Here is a 20,075-nt window from a genome sequence, read left to right as displayed (position 1 = left end):
TAACTTTTTTCCCAGTTTCGCCCAAAGCAGAATGTATGTTCACTTGAGCTTCCTTTACTATTGCTATTTGGCTACAAAGAGATTGTTTTTCACGTTCTAATTGTTCAATGCTTGCAGGTATGAAAGAAAAGTTTGATGTTATGTAGGCAATATCGTTTTTCACTCGTGAGTCATTCAGACAATCTTTCACTGCTTTCACACACGCTGCACTATCAGTTTCAGGTAATTTATCAATAACTGTGACCACTTCTTTAAAATACTTAGAATAATACACCACTGACTGAATCCAGGTTCCCCATCGTGTAACAACCGGCTGAGGTGGGAGTGGGATATCTGGAAAGTTCTCTCTGAATATTGAAATCCTGGATGGGGCTTTACAAAAACATTTTTTTGTGTTAGAAATAAACGAATTGACAAGAGGAAATTCATTCCGGATTGTTTCAGAAACCCTGTGAAGGCCATGTGCTAGACAGGTTACATGCGTGAGGTTAGGATAAAATGTTTTAAGAAGTGGAGCTGCAGCATCAGTACAAAACAACAGAACTTTAGAATCTATATTACCTGAGTATAAAGACTGTAGGCCTTTATTTACAAAATAAGCAATGGCTTGGCTATTCACTTTCGAAAGTTCCTTAACACATACGAGGTGTGGAATCGAAGGTCCATCAGGACTAAGTTTTCCTACTACCATATTTGCTATATACCTATTCATAGGATCTGTAAGAATCACCTATATCCTCCCGAATGGAAGCTAAAGTTTCATTGTATATTCTGTCTAAGTAATTTTTTCTTAGGGTCGACTCAGATGGGATATTTTGTTTGCAGTATTTTTGTAAAAACTGTCTTAAAACCGGATTTTCAATTGCATTCCAGGGAATTTTAGCAGCAACAAACGCTCTGGTTAAATCAGCATAGAAATTGCTGCTGAGATTGGATGAAGTAGGCTGTGTTAGTAAAGTTTGTTGCAGTTGATTTTTCTGCTGAGCTTTAGCCTTATGAGCCGCTCCTTGCACATGCTGCTTTAGGTGGCACTTCTTCTCTTGCGAAATCTAAAAATGTAAAGTAAACTGAATTAAAATAAAATCCTAATTGTTGTATTGCCGTATTTCTATCACAAAGTTAGTGGGTTAGAACAATCAAAATTTTAATGACCTGCAACTACTTTAACTATCGGAATTTAAAAGGTTAAAGTGTAGTGGTCTTAAAAAGAATTATACCTCAGGATAGCTCAGTCAATGTATAAATATTATAGGCCTACTCATTAAAATTAATAGAATTTATATATTTCAACTATTGTTACATACCTGTTTGCTACAAATCTTGCAGAATATTATTTTTCCATCATAAGTGAATTCTGAATATTCTGTTAGCCATTGCCGGATCAATGTAGATTTTGCACTTATATTTTTCGGCATTATCGCGTTAAACTTCACAGGAAAACGTCCTACCGCTCAAAACTTCTCAACACAAATAAGGTGAGGGAAAGAGCAACTGTTAACGAGCATTCAAATGAACCGTTGTTATTGAGATTCAATTGGACAAAAATACAAAGTTCCACTTATTGTTGCATTTCCTGGTAGTGTTAACACTAGGAGGGCCATTCTTTTAAATATTTTGTAACGGTTTACCCTACTAATTCGCAGTTTTACGACTTTTCATAAATATTTCAAAAACACTCTTTCTCCAAAAATTGTGATTTTATGACACTCTGAAGGACAGTACAGCTAATCGGTTTCAGACCGAAAACAGTCATTTTTATAGTATAGTATATCTCTGAATCGGTAGCAGCACATGTTGTGATTGTTGCCTGCTTCAAAACTAAGGTTGGTTCTTTGTCGGCATTTATGCCTCCAAACATGTTAAATTCGGTGAAATCTATTGCGAGTGTCGTGAGATTCAAAACATTTTGTTTCCTTTATCAATGGTTTCATGGCCGGTGTGAAGCAAACTTTCCACTTTTTAAATGCCTTAAATTTCGCAGTGAATGCATGTATAAATTATAAAAAGTAAGAGTAAAATGCGAAACTTTACAGTGAGTTAGGCATTTTTAGGCGAATATTAACAAATTAGGCTCTAATAACCGTTTTAGGGCATTTTAGGGCACTATAAAACTCTTTGAATACCTTTCAATTTCCATTAAACACAAATATTAATAATTATTTTTACTTTTCTCCTAAAGAAACAAAATAGGCATTTGCCCTAGAATCCGATGTCTGATTATAACACACTGATTGTGATTACTGCTGAATTGTTAATTAACGACACAGAAAATCTTCATGTTTCGTGGGATGCAATGTATGTATGCATCCACTGTATGTACGTGTGTCTGCATGTGTGTATTAATTACTTAATTTATTCATTCATTCATTTATAGTATTCTGCCCAAAAGCAGGTCTTTCACTGCAAACCCAGCATTCTCCAATCTTTCCTATTTTCTGCCTTCCTCGTAGTCTCCGCATATGATCCATATATTTTACTGTAATCTATCATCTGATATCTTCTTCTGCCACGAACTCTTCTCCCGTTCACCATTCCTTCCAGTGCATCCTTCAGTAGGCAGTTTCTTCTCAGCCAGTGACCCAACCAATTCCTTTCCCTCTTCCTGATCAGTTTCAACATCATTCTTTCTTCACCCACTCTTTCCAACACAGGAAATGTGTATGTTAACAATAATAGCTCTTTCAGGTTTCTCAATGTTTAATGGTTATATATATCACAGAACAAATATTTAAATTATCTCATTAGTATTATTATTCTTATTACTATTATTATATTATTATTATTATTAACACTATTTCTTACCAATGTTTATTATTGTCACACTAACATTAATTATCCAACTTTCATTATTTACTTTCATGTTGTTTTATGGTCTAGATATTAATGTAATAATTATGTAAGCAATTGTATTCTATTAGAATTAGAGTCTGGCTGGGCGGAAGAGAAGGCCTACTGGCCTTAGCTCTGCCAGATTAAATAAATAAATTATTATTATTATTAAATTATAAATTACATAGGTATATTGTATATATTTATCTAAAATAAATAAATGTATTTATGTGTATGTGTGCATCTATGTATTGTCTGGTTTCGAAATTGCATCTTTGGCTGGGATTTCCTATTTCACACATCCCTTCATGGAGTTATCGGCCCAGAACAACACGAGCCATTCGCGCTAATGCAACGTTGCCTAGTTGTAATGTTAAGACTCGGTCGCTGTCAGTTACTACATGCGCCCAGACAAAATATTGCAGCCACGGAGAAGACGAGACTATGAACATGAACTATGTTGTGTGAAAAGCATTACGTCGTGATGTGGGAGCGCTGATTAGGCAACACACAGTGGTCATCCGTCATGCTGGCTGCGTAGCTATTCTGTTCCCAGTATAACTCGCCGTTTTTCACATCCGCACTACTTCTGCTTTTTGTCATTTCTGTTATTGGCATTATTCACATTGCTTTGCTACTGGTACGTCCTATTTATCAGCTGTTTATCATTTGCATTGACTGCCTGGCTTATTCTTCACATTTATGTACCAGTCATGTCTGCCAGGTTAAATAAATCATTATTATTATTATTATTATTATTATTATTATTATTATTATTATTATTATTATTATTATTATTATTATGTTGAAGTCTGGTATAGTACAATACTTTTAAATAAATAGTTGCTATGGTTACTGAGCTTTTAGATATATTGCTGTTGTTGAATCCACCAGATTCAGCTGAACACATTGATTTCTTTTCCCTTTCTGAGTAATTCTATTGTTTATTTCTTACGGTGTGTTGTGTTTTGTTTTTGTGTATAGACCAAAGTAGTTATATTCCCAGCACGGCGCTAGTAATCCTTGCTCATTGTTGGCACACATTTTGTCTCCTAAATACGTCACATTGAAATGACTGCATTGTTTGTTTCAAGTGATCGCTCGTGTGTAGCTGTGGATGGAAGTAAGTTCGTATTCACTTGAAAATTGCGCTCTAGATTATTTCCGATGTGTTTTGTTTTGCTGCGCATCTCAAAGCTGTGCTGATCCTTTTGTTATTTGTTAGCGAATCTCATTACGGACAGTTACATAGTCCCACGTTCGCTTTTCAGCAGGAAGTATGTTTTGAATTAGAATCACAGTTGGAGCCGATGACAATGAAAAGTGGGAAAAGTTGTTGGAATTGCTCGGGTTACACGGCCGAAAGTCTCTCCGCCAGCTTTTGCCCAAGCTCTGCCCTGGAGATCTTGTGTGGAACGAAAATAATGATGTAGCGAAAAGCTGTACTTTTAAAGTAATAGATTTACAACGATGATATTGTAATATTATTTTTTGTACTTCAACATTATAAACAGACTTTATCGTTAGTGAAAATCGTGCATAATATGCCACATTATTATACCAGAGCCGTAAAATATTACCATGGCAACTAAAACGTTATGACTTCTATTGTACCGTAAAGTTAATTTTTTCTTAAGTTTATTTGTACACGGTTTACGTCTATGGTCATATCCCGTGTGTAGGATCTTTGGGTTATATCAGTAGGCGGTTGACTGTTGTTGAGTTCTCAGTTTCTATTTCATGCTATAGATGGCTTGGGTTCATGCAACTGATTTCAACTTTTATGATAATGTTCACTAAGATGGTGATGAGTCACGGTATTTAAATTTTCAACCTATTTTACTTTGTGATTGAGGGAAACCAGAAAAATCCCAGTTAGATTGGCCGGCCATGGGGTTTGAACCCGGGACCTCCCGAATGCGAATGTGAAACACAATCGTCTGAAGTTAATGTTACGAAACAATTTTCCGTGGAGAGTGATGTAAGTTCAAAAAATTGATATTGAGAAAATAGGATGTTTGCAAAATTAAAAATATGAAGTCAAGGAAAGATACACAAAGAATTTATTGTCACAGTCACATGTATATGTCGTCAGTACACACATAAATAATAAAACAATTGAATGGCAGGTAATGTATTCTGCATAAATTAAGAAAGAACAAATTAGAATGGACAATGCTTCTGCACTGAAAATGAACATTTATATAAAGCAGAGGAATTTTGAAATGCTGATTGTTTTGTCCATATATTTTCTTAATTCGAGGATTGTGTCGATATTATTCTTTTTGATTCAAAGATTGTTTTGTCCATATTTTTTTTTTAATTCGAGCATTGTTGTGTCGATATTTTTCTTTTTGATGCAAAGATTGTTTTGTCCATATATTTTTTTAATTCGAGGATTGTGTCGATCTTTTTCTTTTTGATTCAAAGATTATTTTGTCCATATATTTTTTTTTAATTCGAGGATTGTGTCGATCTTTTTCTTTTTGATTCAAAGATTGTTTTGTCCATGTTTTTTTTTAATTCGAGGATTGTTGTGTCGATCTTTTTTTGATTCGAAGATTGTTTTGTCCATATATTTTTTTTAATTCGAGGATTGTTGTGTCATCTTTTTCTTTTTGATTCAAAGATTGTTAGATTGTTTTGTCCGTATTTTTTTTAATTCGAGGATTGTTGTGTCGATCTTTTTCTTTTTGATTCGAAGATTGTTTTGTCCATATTTTTTTTTAATTCGAGGATTGTTGTGTCGATCTTTTGCTTTTTTTATTCAAAGATTGTCTTGTCCATATTTTTTTTTAATTCGAGGATTGTTGTGTCAATCTTTTTTTTTTGATTCAAAGATTTTGTCCATATTTTTTTTAATTCGAGGATTGTTGTGTCGATCTTTTTCTTTTTTGATTCAAAGATTGTCTTGTCCATATTTTTTTTAATTCGAAGATTGTTGTGTCAATCTTTTTCTTTTTGATTCAAAGATTGTTTTGTCCATATTTTTTTTTTTAATTCGAGGATTGTTGTGTCGATATTTTTTTTTCGGTTCGAGGATTGTGGTATGGATTTTCTTTTGATTCGTGGATTGTTGTCGACGTTGTTCTTTGTATATGATTGATTGCCCCACCAAATTTAGTCGAGACAACATAAAACCTTCCTATTTTGTTCTGTTCTATAATGTATGTTTTCTTGACCAATGCCTGACGCCTAGATATTTGAACTGCAGAACATCATTTACTAGAATGTCGTTGTCAGCAGATAGGTCTGCCTACGGACAGGTTTCAACTGAGTTACATGACGTGCACTCCAATGCGTAGCTATCCTGGGCAATGGACGCGAGGTCTTGGTCGTGAGCACAGTTCGGTGAATACCAATATGCAGGCTATCCTATCTCTGCAAGGCTGCAGGCAGTTAGGCCTATCTCGCCGTGGAGTATACAAAGCAGACCAGGGCTGTTTCACAATTCCCGTAAATTATAAACGATCTGAGTTTATAAAGTTGAACTTTACAAAGAGAGAGAAATCTTTACAAGTGAAATGTTGCATACTTGACGAGTGTTACGTTTCACAATGAAGACGGGACTCAGGTTTACTTGTAAAGCTAATACCTTTCCTACAGTTAGTGCGTATATTTTGGAAGTGCATCAAATTGTGCACGAAGGAAATAAATATTTGGACGCCATTAAGAGTTAAATTAAAGCCATTAATATGTTATTGCAGTCTAGTGCGAACTCAGACTGAGATATTTAATTTAATCAAAGCAGACTTAATATTTTGCTGTCAGAACCCAACAACATATTCGTATAACTAACTACTGGGTGTTCAGTTCAAAGTGTGTCATGGCTTGCTGTATGTCGTCACATGGCTAGTCGATGAACCTAGAGAATTCAATCTTCCTACACTTCCGCAGAGGTGTATTACTTATCTGCCAGAGAAGTTGCCTGCCAAGTACGGCGTTCATCCAGAAGAGTACTTACCGATACGTACGGTAACGCCGGTAGTGGCAGGAATGTGAACTGTTTCGAAACATGTACTGAGGTGAGTTTTTTCTTACTGTCAGGATATGGGGAGAGGGTTAAGACGATTACTTACGTATTTGTATACATTAACTTCGACGGTCAACATGGACACGGAGCATTTGATTTGTGTTGTGGAATGTTGCCGTACGTAACCGATGATAACAAATACCCTGCGTACGACTTGCCCGCGCAAAACACAGTTCGAAAGAGGTTATGGTAGCACACAGACCGTACAGACCGCCATCTGATGCTACGACGTTCAAGTTATACCGTACACGTTCTCAAGTTCAGATTTAACGCCTTGATTAATAGGCAACTTCTCTGACACAAAAGCTGAAACTCGCTTCAAATCGCTGACTCATCAACAGTGACGTCATGACACACTTTGAAATGAACACCCAGTATATCAATATAATGAAAAGTTTGAAACGAGTCCCGATGCTATGAAAGCACTGCTGCAAGATATGCAACAGGGGAAGTGAACGCTTTGGGTGTCAGTTCGTGTAATGAGTCAGGCCACCATCAGACTTGTCGACTGGAAAGGAATGGTCCAGTGCAAGGGGTGTGGAGGAGTTCACAAACACCGCTGGTGGACGGTACAGTCTCCGTGCTTCTGGTTGTCATGGTTACCCAATTACAGGACTTTCTCTCTTGAAACTTGTGAGATGTGAGATTCCTGGCCTTTCCGTATCATTGCCTGAGGTCAGATAACAGCCGCCAGTCTATTTATACGCCGTCGTTGTTATATTTAGGCTGCCTCAGTCACGAGCATCGTGTTAACCCTAATTCACTTTCTGAGCACAATGTTATCGTGACAGCAAGTCAACAAACGGCGCTACTCACGTGCGTCTTTCGCAACTTCCCGATCCACGTAACAACTCAGTTCTCAGTAATTTGTTCTCAACTCCAAACTCTAAAATCAAATAAATGTAACTTCGATGCATACATGAATTTACATTAGGCTTATTCTTTGCCGCCCTAATTTTTACTTTAGAGCTTCAGAACTGGGGGTTAGCGTTTTGTAACGTGTCCAAAGACAGGTTCCTGGTTCTTAACCTACTGTGTACGTACAGTACGTGTAACACAATGCAATAACTAACAAATCTCGCACTAGAGTTGTTTGATATTTTTGTAAATGTCATGCATAAATGTAAGATATATTCTAACTCATTATGTCCTGGCATAGTTGCCCCATGAGTGTTGGCGTATTAGTGTCATTTGTGAGGTTCAAACATGTCTTTTTCCTCTGATTGAAGTTTTGACTGATATGTAGGAGGCTACGTCTATTATCAGGCAGTACATCTCACTTGACCCCCAAGTGAAAGACAATTTTATGTGTCGTGCATGTTACGTCAGTTGTTCTAATGCTGTCAATGAACATTATTTTAATTATTTTCTGTGCATTTTATAGACCAAAATATTATTGAAATGTCCGGTTTTGTTTGGAAATGTGAGGGAAATGGTCACTTTTGTCCAAAAAGAAGCTATTTGACATTTATAACAGTAAAACATACACGCCACTTACATGAGCTGTATCATGGAGTAACGAATATAATATTACATGATAATTATGTAGTAAGCATCGGCCAGGCAAACTTCCAGCAATAGGGGTCCAGAGCACATAGGTTTACATTACCAAATATTACGTTTTAATTACAGTTTGAAAATTTTCTTGTGACTAGCATATTGTGAGTCCCTTTACACCAGACGTCTCCAAAAGCGTACTCGCGAGTAAGCCCCTGAACGGAACCGAAGCCGGTACGTAACGAGCGCTCCGCCTCACCCATCCCCACCTGTACTGTACTCACTGTTTATGCGTAAACGAAGAGTAGTGGCGGACTGCCATTACCATTGTGTTGGTCGGCGTGTTCCACCTTTTCACAATGACTTCTAATCATGGACGTAGTACAGTCAAGGGTGAATAGGAAGAGATTTTTTTTCTTTGAGTTAGTGGGAAGAATGTGAAATGCTTAATTTGTTCGAAAATTCTTAAGGGTGTGTTAAAATTCAACATGCGACGACAATACTCGATTCTTCACAAAGAATATCATACAATTACAGGCATGTTGGACATGTGAAAATAATTTATTTTGGGGCTACCTGTATGACTGTTGGTTACACATAATTAGTGTATTACAATATGTTTGCACTCAATTCCGCATGACATACTTTCCGTTTTCCGTTTAATTTTAGGTGAAATGCGTAGGCCTACAAATATTTTGTTAAATATAAAACAAAATACAAACACAAATCACACAGTCTTAAACAAAAAAGCTTTTTGCTAGCTATGTTCTAGCTTGGAATATTGGAAAATCAATGAAGCCCTTTACATAAGCATCATTTGTAAAATCGTGCATACAGGACGTTACTAAAATACTGTGTCCAGAACAAAGTCAAAGTTGAAGAAAATTAAAATGTTTCCAATTACAGTTCAGAGAAGGAATTTCAAGATTGTAAATGTAATTGAGTCTGAAGTCGAAACCACAATTAATCAGTTTGTAGCTTACTCACTTGCATTGGACGAAAGCACAGATAGAAATGACAAAGGTCACCTAGCCATTTTCATCCGAGGAGTTAATGAACATTTTACTGTGTCTGAATGTCTTCTAGATGTAATTACAAAATACAACTGGAGAAGATCTTTTCCAGGCACTGAAAGGCACCATAGAACAGAAGAGGTTGAATTTGCAATGGCTTGTGTCAATAGCAACAGACGGGGCTCCAGCTTCATAGTATGTCAAAATAATATACAAACGTATGATATTTCTTATTCTTTTGATGTTATTATTTGTAAACATAAGCAGACCGTTGCCGCGATCCCCCACTGATCGCTCCCATCTGTTGAGCTACGAGTCTCTTCCCCTACAGCAGCCGTGGCGAAAATCCTATCGTGCGCCGAGCCACTGTGTAAGCTGCAACGTGCATAGCACCTATGGATGTTAATGTTAATGTTATGTTATGTTTTATTTAACAACGCTCGCAACTGCAGAGGTTATATCAGCGTCGCCGGATGTGCCGGAATTTTGTCCCGCAGGAGTTATTTTACATGTCAGTAAATCTACTGACATGAGCCTGTCGCATTTAAACACACTTAAATGCCATCGACCTGGCCCGGGATCGAACCCGCAACCTTGGGCATAGAAGGCCAGCGCTATACCAACTCGCCAACCAGGTCGACGCACCTATGGAGGGAGGCGGACACCCGAAGGGGAAGGAAGCAACTGTCTGACTTATTAACGGTTTTTCATTTTCCTTACATCAAGCATTTAAATAAAATTATATACAGTACAAGACTACAAACTAATGTTTAGTACGTGTAACGAAGAAAGAAATGAATAAGAAAACATAGGACACATTATCACAACCTAAAATTAATTGTCTTCAGAATGTATCTGCGACAGAGTTTCAAAATCAGGAATTATGTCACTTACTGCCAGTCGTAGTTGATCACGAAGGTATCTGTCTGTCAGTCGTGATCTAAATTTGATTTTTACTATTTTCATTGTTGAAAATAATTTTTCACAAACGTGAGTTGTAGCGAACATGGCTTCAACAGAGCAAGCGAAAGAACGAAGCTTCAAATATTTCTTTTTTGGCAAAGATTTGAAAGTTCAACATTTGTCAAGTCCTTACATCTAGCTTTCATTTAACATCACATTGTAAATCTGTGAGTTTAAATTGAAGATCTAACCGCATTATTCGTACATCTGCTGAAAAAGGATCGACGTACAGAGATGATGATGATGATGATGATGATGATGATAATAATAATAATAATAATAATAATAATAATAATAATAATAACAACAACACTTAACCTTTTAATGTTTCATCAGTAACATGTAGTAACTTATAATGTCGTTTTATGTTATACAACCGTTTTCTTCGTAATACTTATGAACAAATCATACATTTAATATTCTCATCATATTGGCAGCAAAAAAATGCGTCCTCCCATCCTACTTGAAACTTTCGTTTTTATAGAGGTACATGGTTTCGAGAGACATTGCGACGATACGCCACTCGCAGGTCAGAGACTCCACTGAGTGAGTGAGAGGGTGGGGGTTGTAGGTAGGAAGCAAGGGAAATGCACTGCGAGCCACAATGTGCTCGTGAGTCGCATTTTCGCCACGGCTGCCCTACAGCACACTGTGTTCGGCGGGCTGCATCGAGAGCACGAATGACGATACGCTTTTTGGAGACCTCTGCTTTACACTATAACGGGAAAATATGTATCATGTTCCCAGGACCTCTACTGTGGTAAGATGGCGATCTGGCCGATGTTTACTACATAATCATCCGTATCGTAACACTTTAACAATAATTTCAATTAAAATACATTTAGCTCAACGATGAGAATGCACATTGCATGAAAATAAAAATGCGAATTGATATATAGGGCTAACACTTTTACAGTTTTCAATTACCAATTACCACCCTTGCACATAGAAGTGGAAATGACCGGTTTTGAATGGATTGGTGATTGAAACACATACGGAGTAGTGGAAACGTGCGTTCTTAACAGAAAAGAAACAGTGAAAATATTGGCACTAGTATGATATTGAATTATAGGTTTTGATTGAAAATAGTAATTTTACCTACTGTTTCCATGGAAATGACCGAGTTAGGATAAAAACAGTAACTATTCAGAGAAATGTGTCTCTTATCATACCGAAACAGTAAAATAAACCTATTTTGTTCGCAACCTCACAATTTAGATCTTATCTACAGTGTCATTTCAATGGGGTGATTTTTCTTTTTTACAACATGTGTTCAAAAACAAGCATTAAGGAATTAATCTTAAATAGAAAAGCAACTACACTGTATTTAAATACTATCCGTATGAAACAAGATGGAGAGACAAGCATTAATTTATCCAGCCAGCTAATCTCACCGCAGGCAAGAATGTCACCGTGTGAATCACCAGACCAATGTACTGTATATAATGTGTGTCCCCGTGGGTAATATCGCACATGTAGATGGCTCTGAACATGTTTTAACTTAAATTAATATAAATTGGACTTTTCTCCCGTTAACTTTTTCTAGTGCCAATTAAAACATGTTTATAAATAAGTTTACTTAAAAATAACTCAATGCCACTTACATGACGTTATCACTGAACCGGGACGTTCCCTTCCGCGGTCAAAGTGCCAGGCGATTTGGGTTGTAATATCTCAAATGAAATAAGAGCTGATTCCTGAGGAGAGTGGGCGAGAGGAAAGCTTCCGCACTGACGCATTGTCACAAAGCAAGTCGAAATTTTCTGGCAGGTTAGAGAGTTTATTGTGCATTTAATTTGTGTAGCGATCAGAGGGTTTTGGGATGTAAATAAATTGAACATGATGCCATTGGATCAATTTCGTTACGTAATTTCATACAAAAGGTGTAAAGATATTGACAATAAGTACAGACAATTAGGCCTAATACACACAATTTAAGAGATATCGGCACTACTAAAATCCATCGAAAAATTGTACAACTTTTTCGCTTTTATGGTGCAGATGATGTCTGAGAAATCAGGACCCACGCAACAAACATTTTCAACCAATAGTGTTTGTGCAGAAATGAAGCAATTTCAGCCATTGGCAGGTTCTATTTTACTTGAAATTGGCCGCATAGCATAAGGCACACACTTTTTTTTTTGTGGAATCCATGATTGTGGGTTCGCATCCCGCCTGAATGCTGGTCCATGTGGAACATGGTGGATTGGAATTATTCCATTAATGTAATGAAAATGAATTCATAACAGTTTCGAGATTTGGCCTGTCTTCGCCGTCATGTGATAAAAATGGAGTGAGAAAGGGTCCTACTCGTTGGGGTCGTTACAGACAGACAAATCTGTTTCATTGGCGCATACCCTATAGGAGCGTAAAAATCCTAGGTACAATACAATATTTTATTGAACTGTCAAAGAAATTAAATAACATGCTAGTTAAATTTTACAAACATTATAGATATATAATATTACAGAATCAGGCCCTGTTTTGGAACTGTAAATTTGTAAGAAAAAAACCGACTATTAGTTGACGAGATAAACGCTGGACAGTTCGGTTTTAAATGGTCAACTTTAGTGACGCAATGTGGTTTACTGATGGATGGAAAACAACACCGAGGCTGAGGCTGGGGCATATGGCCGCAACACAAGGTTATCTTTGAGCTTTGGCCGTTTACCACACGCTTGAAGCAGATAAAAATTACAAATTATGGTTTATTTAACAACGCTCGCAACTGCCGAGGTTATATCAGCGTCGCCGGTGTGGCGGAATTTTGTCCCGGAGAAGTTTTTTTTACATGCCAGTAAATCTACTAACATGAGCCTGTCGCATTTAAACACACTTAAATGCCATCGACCTGAGTCGGGATCGAACCCCGCAACCTCGAGCACAGAAGGCTAGAGCTGTACCGACTACGCTCTCCAAGCCGATATTTCTGTTGCATTACGATTTCACCTCTTCTGAGCAATCTCTGCGCCTAACTTAAAAAGCTGCTGCTACATCAGGAAGAGCTGTGATTCAGGATGGGTGAAGTAACTTCGCAGCTAACACACTGATATTCAGATTATATTAAAAGCTTTTCATAAGATAAAAACAACTTGTATTCATCTTAGCTCCTGGAAGTGACGTACCAAGAAAGAAAGTCGTTACATTCGAAAATGTAGTTTTGCATGCCATATTTCGCTTGTAACAATTTGTAAAACAAGAGAACATCATTAATGGTTGCTAAGTCAAAGCCTGATGTTCTCTTGTTTTTTCAAAGCATGACCCCTTGATTAAGTTATTTCATTGTTTTTTTATATAGCTTCCTTATGATAATGGTATTATCAATAATTGTCTTATTTTTTTTATACTTTGTATGTCTCATTTATTTTGACCTGCTGTTCGCATTTTATTATGCTTTTTCCTTTCTTTCTGTATGTTATATATTATGTCTGATTTCTACTTACTTGTTGTTTACATTTTATTATTATTATTTTATTCAGTTTTGTGTGTAAAATTGTAGTGTACTTTGTAAGTTTGTAGTGCTTTTTGTAACGCAGTTTTACTCCTGGTTGAGTGTTAGAGAAGGCCGTATGGCCTTAACTCTGCCAGGTTAAATACATTATTATTATTATTATTATTATTATTATTATTATTATTATTATTATTATTATTATTATATGATAATGTTAAATCCCTGTGTGCAGACAGTATACATACACAAAAAGAACCAAGAAGTTGTTAGAAACCGAACAATGGAAGGTTCTCAATTGTTGATTTCACTCATTTCGGTCACTTATGATTGCTCTACTTGGGCTCAACGTCTACCCGTCACTGAATTGCTTTCTTTGCAGTAGGGAAGTCCCCATGGACCAAAACCGTACACGCGAGTATAGTAACATCACTTCCAATTATTGCAAAGCGAGATTGCCGATGGCTTCATGGTCACAAGCTCTCAGTACGGCACTTTAATACTCCTTTCATTATATCACTTGTGCCCCCATACACCCTTTAATACCTTATAATTTTCTAAAAAAAAAAATCTCAGTTCGTTTGCACTTTAAATTTCATGCTGGCATGTTTCATATTTCTGCCTCTAAGGCAACACTTTTTCCAGTATTTTAATTTATCCGTGTCTGCAACTGTGTAAAATGCCCTACGTTCTTTATCCTGTTATAAATTTTGCTTTGTATTGTTGCATCCGCCTGTACATTTCTAAATGTTTAGCTCTTTCCTCTCTTGATAGAAACGACGGATGTTTATAAAGAGAGAGGGAGAGGGAGATATTTTCCTCCGACTCGCAGATTGCCGGCCTCTCGTGAACAGCTGACCCATCGATCACCCTAAAAGCTGCGTCCATTGTAATAGAGCACGCGCCACGGACGAGTGAGGGAAGTCAAAACCACTTGGAGCTTAAATAAGTACACACCAGGAAATACTGCACGGCAGATAATTATGCTCGACGATACTTTGCAACGCCACAGAACTCGAAAAGTGATCCGTTGCGGTTACATGTGATTTCTTCCAATGTTCGTTTGCTTCCATGTAATCCAGGTTAGTTTTAGCCACCATTTTTTTCGATTAGGGTTCCTTATTTATCCCTGTACTCGTAATAAAAGTTGTGGCTGGTATCATGGGAAGCCGCCATCCCTGTGAAAATAATAAAAACACTTGTTTTGTTTTTGTTTTAAGGGGTTAGGTACAGCTTAAAGGAGTAAAATTTTGAAAATATTCAACTTTTTTTTTCCTCCATTACTCTATTTTGTGCAGTAATGAAAATTAGTATGTGTAAAACACTGTCCTTCTGCTATATAATAAACATATTTGTACGATTTTAAAAAAATTATTTATATTTTGTTTCAAAATTCAAAGTTCACTGTGCAGTGATGAAGCGTTTCCCTCATAACTCAAAAAGTATCCAACATTCTGTGATGAAATTTTTTGTGTGTATTTATGCATGTCATATCTACAATATGTTGCAAAATCATTTCTCTACCTTTGATAGATTGACACAACATAAATTCATTTTAAAAAATGGTCAAATATCTAACACAAAATAAAAAAAAATTATTAATGAATGTAGTTGAAAGAGCATGATATTGTAAACATGAGTTTCAGCAATAAAATAAAAGAGCGAGAACATGAAAAAGTTAACAAGTTTATGAGTTATGAGGGAAATGCTTCATTATTGCACAGTGAACTTTGAATTTTGGAAAAAAAAATATATATATATATATTTTTTTTTTAAATCGTAAAAATATTTTTTTCATATAGCAGAAGGATAGTGTTTTACACATACCAATTTTCATTATTGTACAAGGTACAGTAATGGAGGAAAAAAATGTTGCATATTTCCAAAACATTTACTGCTGTAAGCTCTACCTAACCCCTAAATTTCCAAATTACCTTTCGTCTCGTTTCTCTTATCTACTGTATACTGTAACCACGACGTAAATACCAGATCACTTATCTGTGGCACGCTAAGTATACCTCTTCATAGAACATCTTGTTATTCCTCATCTTTTACAATATCCACCTCGCGTCAATGGAATTCCTTGGCACAAAGTATTAGGGGCTGCAAGACAATAAACACCTTTAAGAACAGCTTAAAAGATAACCTTATTAGCATTTCACTCCAATCATACTGATTTAAAATATTACTGACTACATTGTTGCTTTTTTCTTTAGACATCATCCTGATTGTGCTGCATTTTCAAAATTGTCTCATAATAATCTCTTTCTATTATCTAATATTATTTGAAATATATTAACATTCTATGTATTTTAGTTTAATTCTGCTACACAGTTTATTTCAGTGTTTAATTAATAGTTCATAGTATTTTGTTGTTTAATTCGTAAATAACTCTTGTATACATGTAACTCTCATCTAAATCAAATTGTTGAATTCTTTGTAAGTTCATGCATATGTATATACACTTTTTGCTGGTTGAGTGGAAGAGAAGGCCTTACGGCCTTAACTCTGCCAGCTAAAATAAATCATTATTATTATTATTATTATTATTATTATTATTATTATTATTATTATTATTAATTTCAATACTTGGATGAAACTTCGGTATCCTCCGACACACAGGAGTAAAAAAGTACTTCTGTAGGGTAATTGAAAATAACCTCAAAATTATAACACACCACTCCACAGACACGATGTGACCACTATACTTACTGATACGTAACAGTACACTACGCTCCACACTGGATAATTAGCAAAGCAACATCTTTAGCACGACTTGTGGGCCATCTCAAGCAACGACCTCGACCCCTCTGAGCGAGCCCTTTCATACTCGGTCAGTCATGGCCTACTATTATAAATAAAACAATTAACAATAGATATCTCAGTCTAGATACCTTTTAAGGGCTCTTAATTTCCTAGGATACAACGTAAGCGGATATATGCTGTAAGAAATGAGTCCCAGCGATAACGCATGCTTCACCGTTATGTATCGGCAGAAATTAAAGTAAGTTGTCTCTTATTTATTTGGCCCTTTGTAATATTTTCTCATAGCCTATACTTGTCATAATGGCCAAGACCTCTGCATATTTTATATGTATCGAAGAAACGTTGAATCTATCTTCGGTTGCGAAAAATATAGCAACTGAAGCCATATGAATAACAAATATATTATGTAATATTACATTTGAAGGCATTGAAATAGCTAAAATCCGTTGTCTTTCTTTACCTGTCTTATATTTCCTTGCATATTGTTTTCGATGATTTTTATATAGATCTATATTTTGAAGTTACCTCCAGTAATAAATGTTTTTTTCACTTTCGAGATTGGCCCTGTCTTCGTCTTCACGTGATAAAAATGGGGTGAGAAAGGTTCCTACTCGTTGGGGTCGTTACAAACAAGTCTCTCTTACTGATGCACACCCGTATAGGGGCGTAACAATCCTATGAAAGGAATTAAATAACATAACATGCTTAATACCCCTCGCTCACCTCCATTTCTGACGACATTTTACTGTTGTAAATGACAACAACTATGAAGACCAGAGTCTAGATGGCTCTGACTGGGCACATGATCTTCCAGATTACGATTTTACTGTGATTTAATTCAAGGCCGTGATGACTTAATTAGGAATTAATTTATTTGACTTTGTTTTAGATGCGTAGGCTATTAGTTTGGTGAAATGCAAACGAATTAAATATGATTCAACTTCCGTGTTTTAGTTCAATTACAAATTTCCAATTCAAAATCATTTTATATGATGACATCTGTGGCGGTTTAAAGGCAATACCTCACCGTGACCTTCCATGTCAATGGCAACAATGATCAAAGCCATCATGCAGTTCATTTGCGGCCTATACCCGCTGTTTCTGAAGTCAGTTACAGGTTAGACATGCGCACATATCAAAACTGTTTGAGAATTAGCATAAAATGCAAGAGTTTCTGTACCACACATCATCTGATACTCTGAAACATGCTGTCGTTATATTACACCTGCATGGTGTATATTACTAACAAATTATTAACATGGCGGTTTTACTTGAATGCCCATTATGTATTACCTTCCAGTATCAAAATTAAAGCCGACAGAAAATATAAAAAAGTTCATATTACGGATTTAATGTTTCATCATACCAAAATTCTTATTTTTCATATTCTGACATTCTCTTTTCCCTATTCTGACATTCTCTTTTTTCATATTCTGACATTCAATTTTTCATATCCTGACATTCTCTATTCTTCATATTCTGACATTCTCTATTCTTCATATTCTGTCATTTTCTTTTCTTCATATTCTGACATTCTCCTTTCTTCATATTCTGACATAGTGTTCTTCATATTCTAACATACTCTTTTTCATATTCTGACATTCTCTTTTCTTCATATCCTGTCATTCTCGTTTCCCATATTCTGGCATTCTCTTTTTCCATATTTAGACATTCTATTTTTCATATCCTGACATTCTCTATTCTTCATATTCTGACATTCTATTTTCTCAATATTCTAACATTCTCTACTCTTCATATTCTGACATTCTCCTTTCTTCATATTCTGATATAGTGTTCTTCATATTCTAACATACTATTTTTCATATTCTGACATTCCCTTTTCTTCATATTCTGACATTCTCTTTTTCCATATTCTGACATTCTCTTTTTCCATATTCTGACATTCTCTTTTTCATATTCTGACATTCTCTTTTCTTGATATTCTGACAGTCTGTTTCTTCATATTCCGACATTCTTCTTTCTTCATATCCTGACATCCTCTTTTCTTGTTCATATTTTGACAACAGTGTCTTTACGCTTTTTACGAGATCTAGTAATGAGCTTGTTGTAAGACGGCCTTGTAAACTCATGACTCATTTGAACATATTAATTCTATCCACGCTCGCAGCTGCTGAGATACGTATGAGATATTTTGCTAATATGTATTAGCTTGTTAGAGCATCAGAGGTCAAATCTCTGTGAAGTCATAGGTCAGGTGACCGACCGACCGACCGCTCCGCGGAACTTTCCACGCAGCAGCGAACCTATTTACGCCAAACAGTCAGCTGAACACACAACTGGCGTTAATTACAACAGGAGGGACGCCAAGGACGAATCTGCTGCGAGCCGAACTGCATTTGTCTTGGATACCCAAGCGTACATGTTGCAGCAAATCCTCAATAAGATCTTTTATAAGTGCTGTGTACTGGAATGTTTCAGAGACCTACACAACGATATAGTCTAGGATCTCTCACCTATTCCTTCAGGAAATATTTTCGTATTTCAATTATTTGAATACAATAGCAATCAGAAAACATGTTAACGGAGTTATCCCTGCACCAAATGTATGCTCCCTGTACTACCTATCGTAGCTCCCCAAATTCATGACGATGATGGGTGGGCACCGGTCCCATACTCTAGCCGAAATTTCACAAGCAAATTCCTTCCCTGGCGTCATCTCCATTCTACGTCACAGGATTGCCACCTGATTGCGTATCTAGTTTTGGTCAAAAAATGATGTGAACTTCACACTTATATACCCAGATAGCAGCACGGTATATGGAACACAATAATGAGATAGGTGATGTATAATTTAGTAAATATTTAATACAATTCTTAAATTTAACCAGAGTGATTTTAGAACAGTTCGCCTTTCACTCAATTCAGAACTTAACAGCGTCTGTATCTTTCAGTTTTTTCGAACGTGGTACTGGTTTATGCTGACTGATCATTCCCTCTTTATGCGGTTGTAATGCCAGGCGCATTTTCAAGTAGACAGCGCAAAAATCCGTAATTGGGCAGTTTTTAAGAACATCACCCGCACTAGCTTCACGCCACTGTCTCATCAGATATTCTAAACTAAGTAGCCTATTGAAAAAATGTTTGTATTTCAGACTATGAGCTGGAGAAGCTAATTCAAGAAGTCGTGAAGGCCAGCAACAGGGGCGTGTCTGCCGCCAGGAACGTGTCCGGAGAGCCCAACTGGAGCTTCGGACAGTCTCTGTTCTTCTCCAGCACTGTCGTCACTACTATAGGTAATAAATTATCTACGTAATAATGCCAGTGCAATTTTTTTTTTAATTTCCTGTTGTGTCACATTAGCGTTTTGGTATTCAAACGCTTGACTTTTGACGCCGATGTCAAAAGAGTTCGGTATCTAGCAAAAAAAAAAAAAAAAGAGAGAACATCGTAATTACAACGATAAATTCTATAAAATTGACATAGAAAGTCATACAAGCACAAGGGAACTAAGAAAGTGAAGTTCCTACTCATTTTATAAGGAGGTGTGGTGAGTACCGTCAGGAAG

General features: G+C 36.3%; 1 protein-coding gene across 4 annotated transcripts in view; it reads left to right on the top strand.

The window, feature by feature from the left end:
• LOC138713948 (potassium channel subfamily K member 1-like) overlaps positions 1-20,075 on the top strand; it is a 164,030-nt gene that overhangs the window by 127,347 nt on the left and 16,608 nt on the right. For all 4 annotated transcript variants that reach the window (XM_069846517.1, XM_069846519.1, XM_069846520.1 and 1 more), the window contains one exon: positions 19,663-19,803. In XM_069846517.1, the coding sequence (XP_069702618.1) occupies positions 19,663-19,803 (141 nt within the window). The remainder of the gene's footprint in view (positions 1-19,662; positions 19,804-20,075) is intronic.

This window comes from Periplaneta americana, chromosome 14 (genome assembly GCF_040183065.1).
Source record: "Periplaneta americana isolate PAMFEO1 chromosome 14, P.americana_PAMFEO1_priV1, whole genome shotgun sequence".
NCBI classification, from domain to species: domain Eukaryota; kingdom Metazoa; phylum Arthropoda; class Insecta; order Blattodea; family Blattidae; genus Periplaneta; species Periplaneta americana.
The sequence above is the reverse complement of the archived record's forward strand: the minus strand, read 5'-3'. Positions and strand labels throughout refer to the sequence as shown.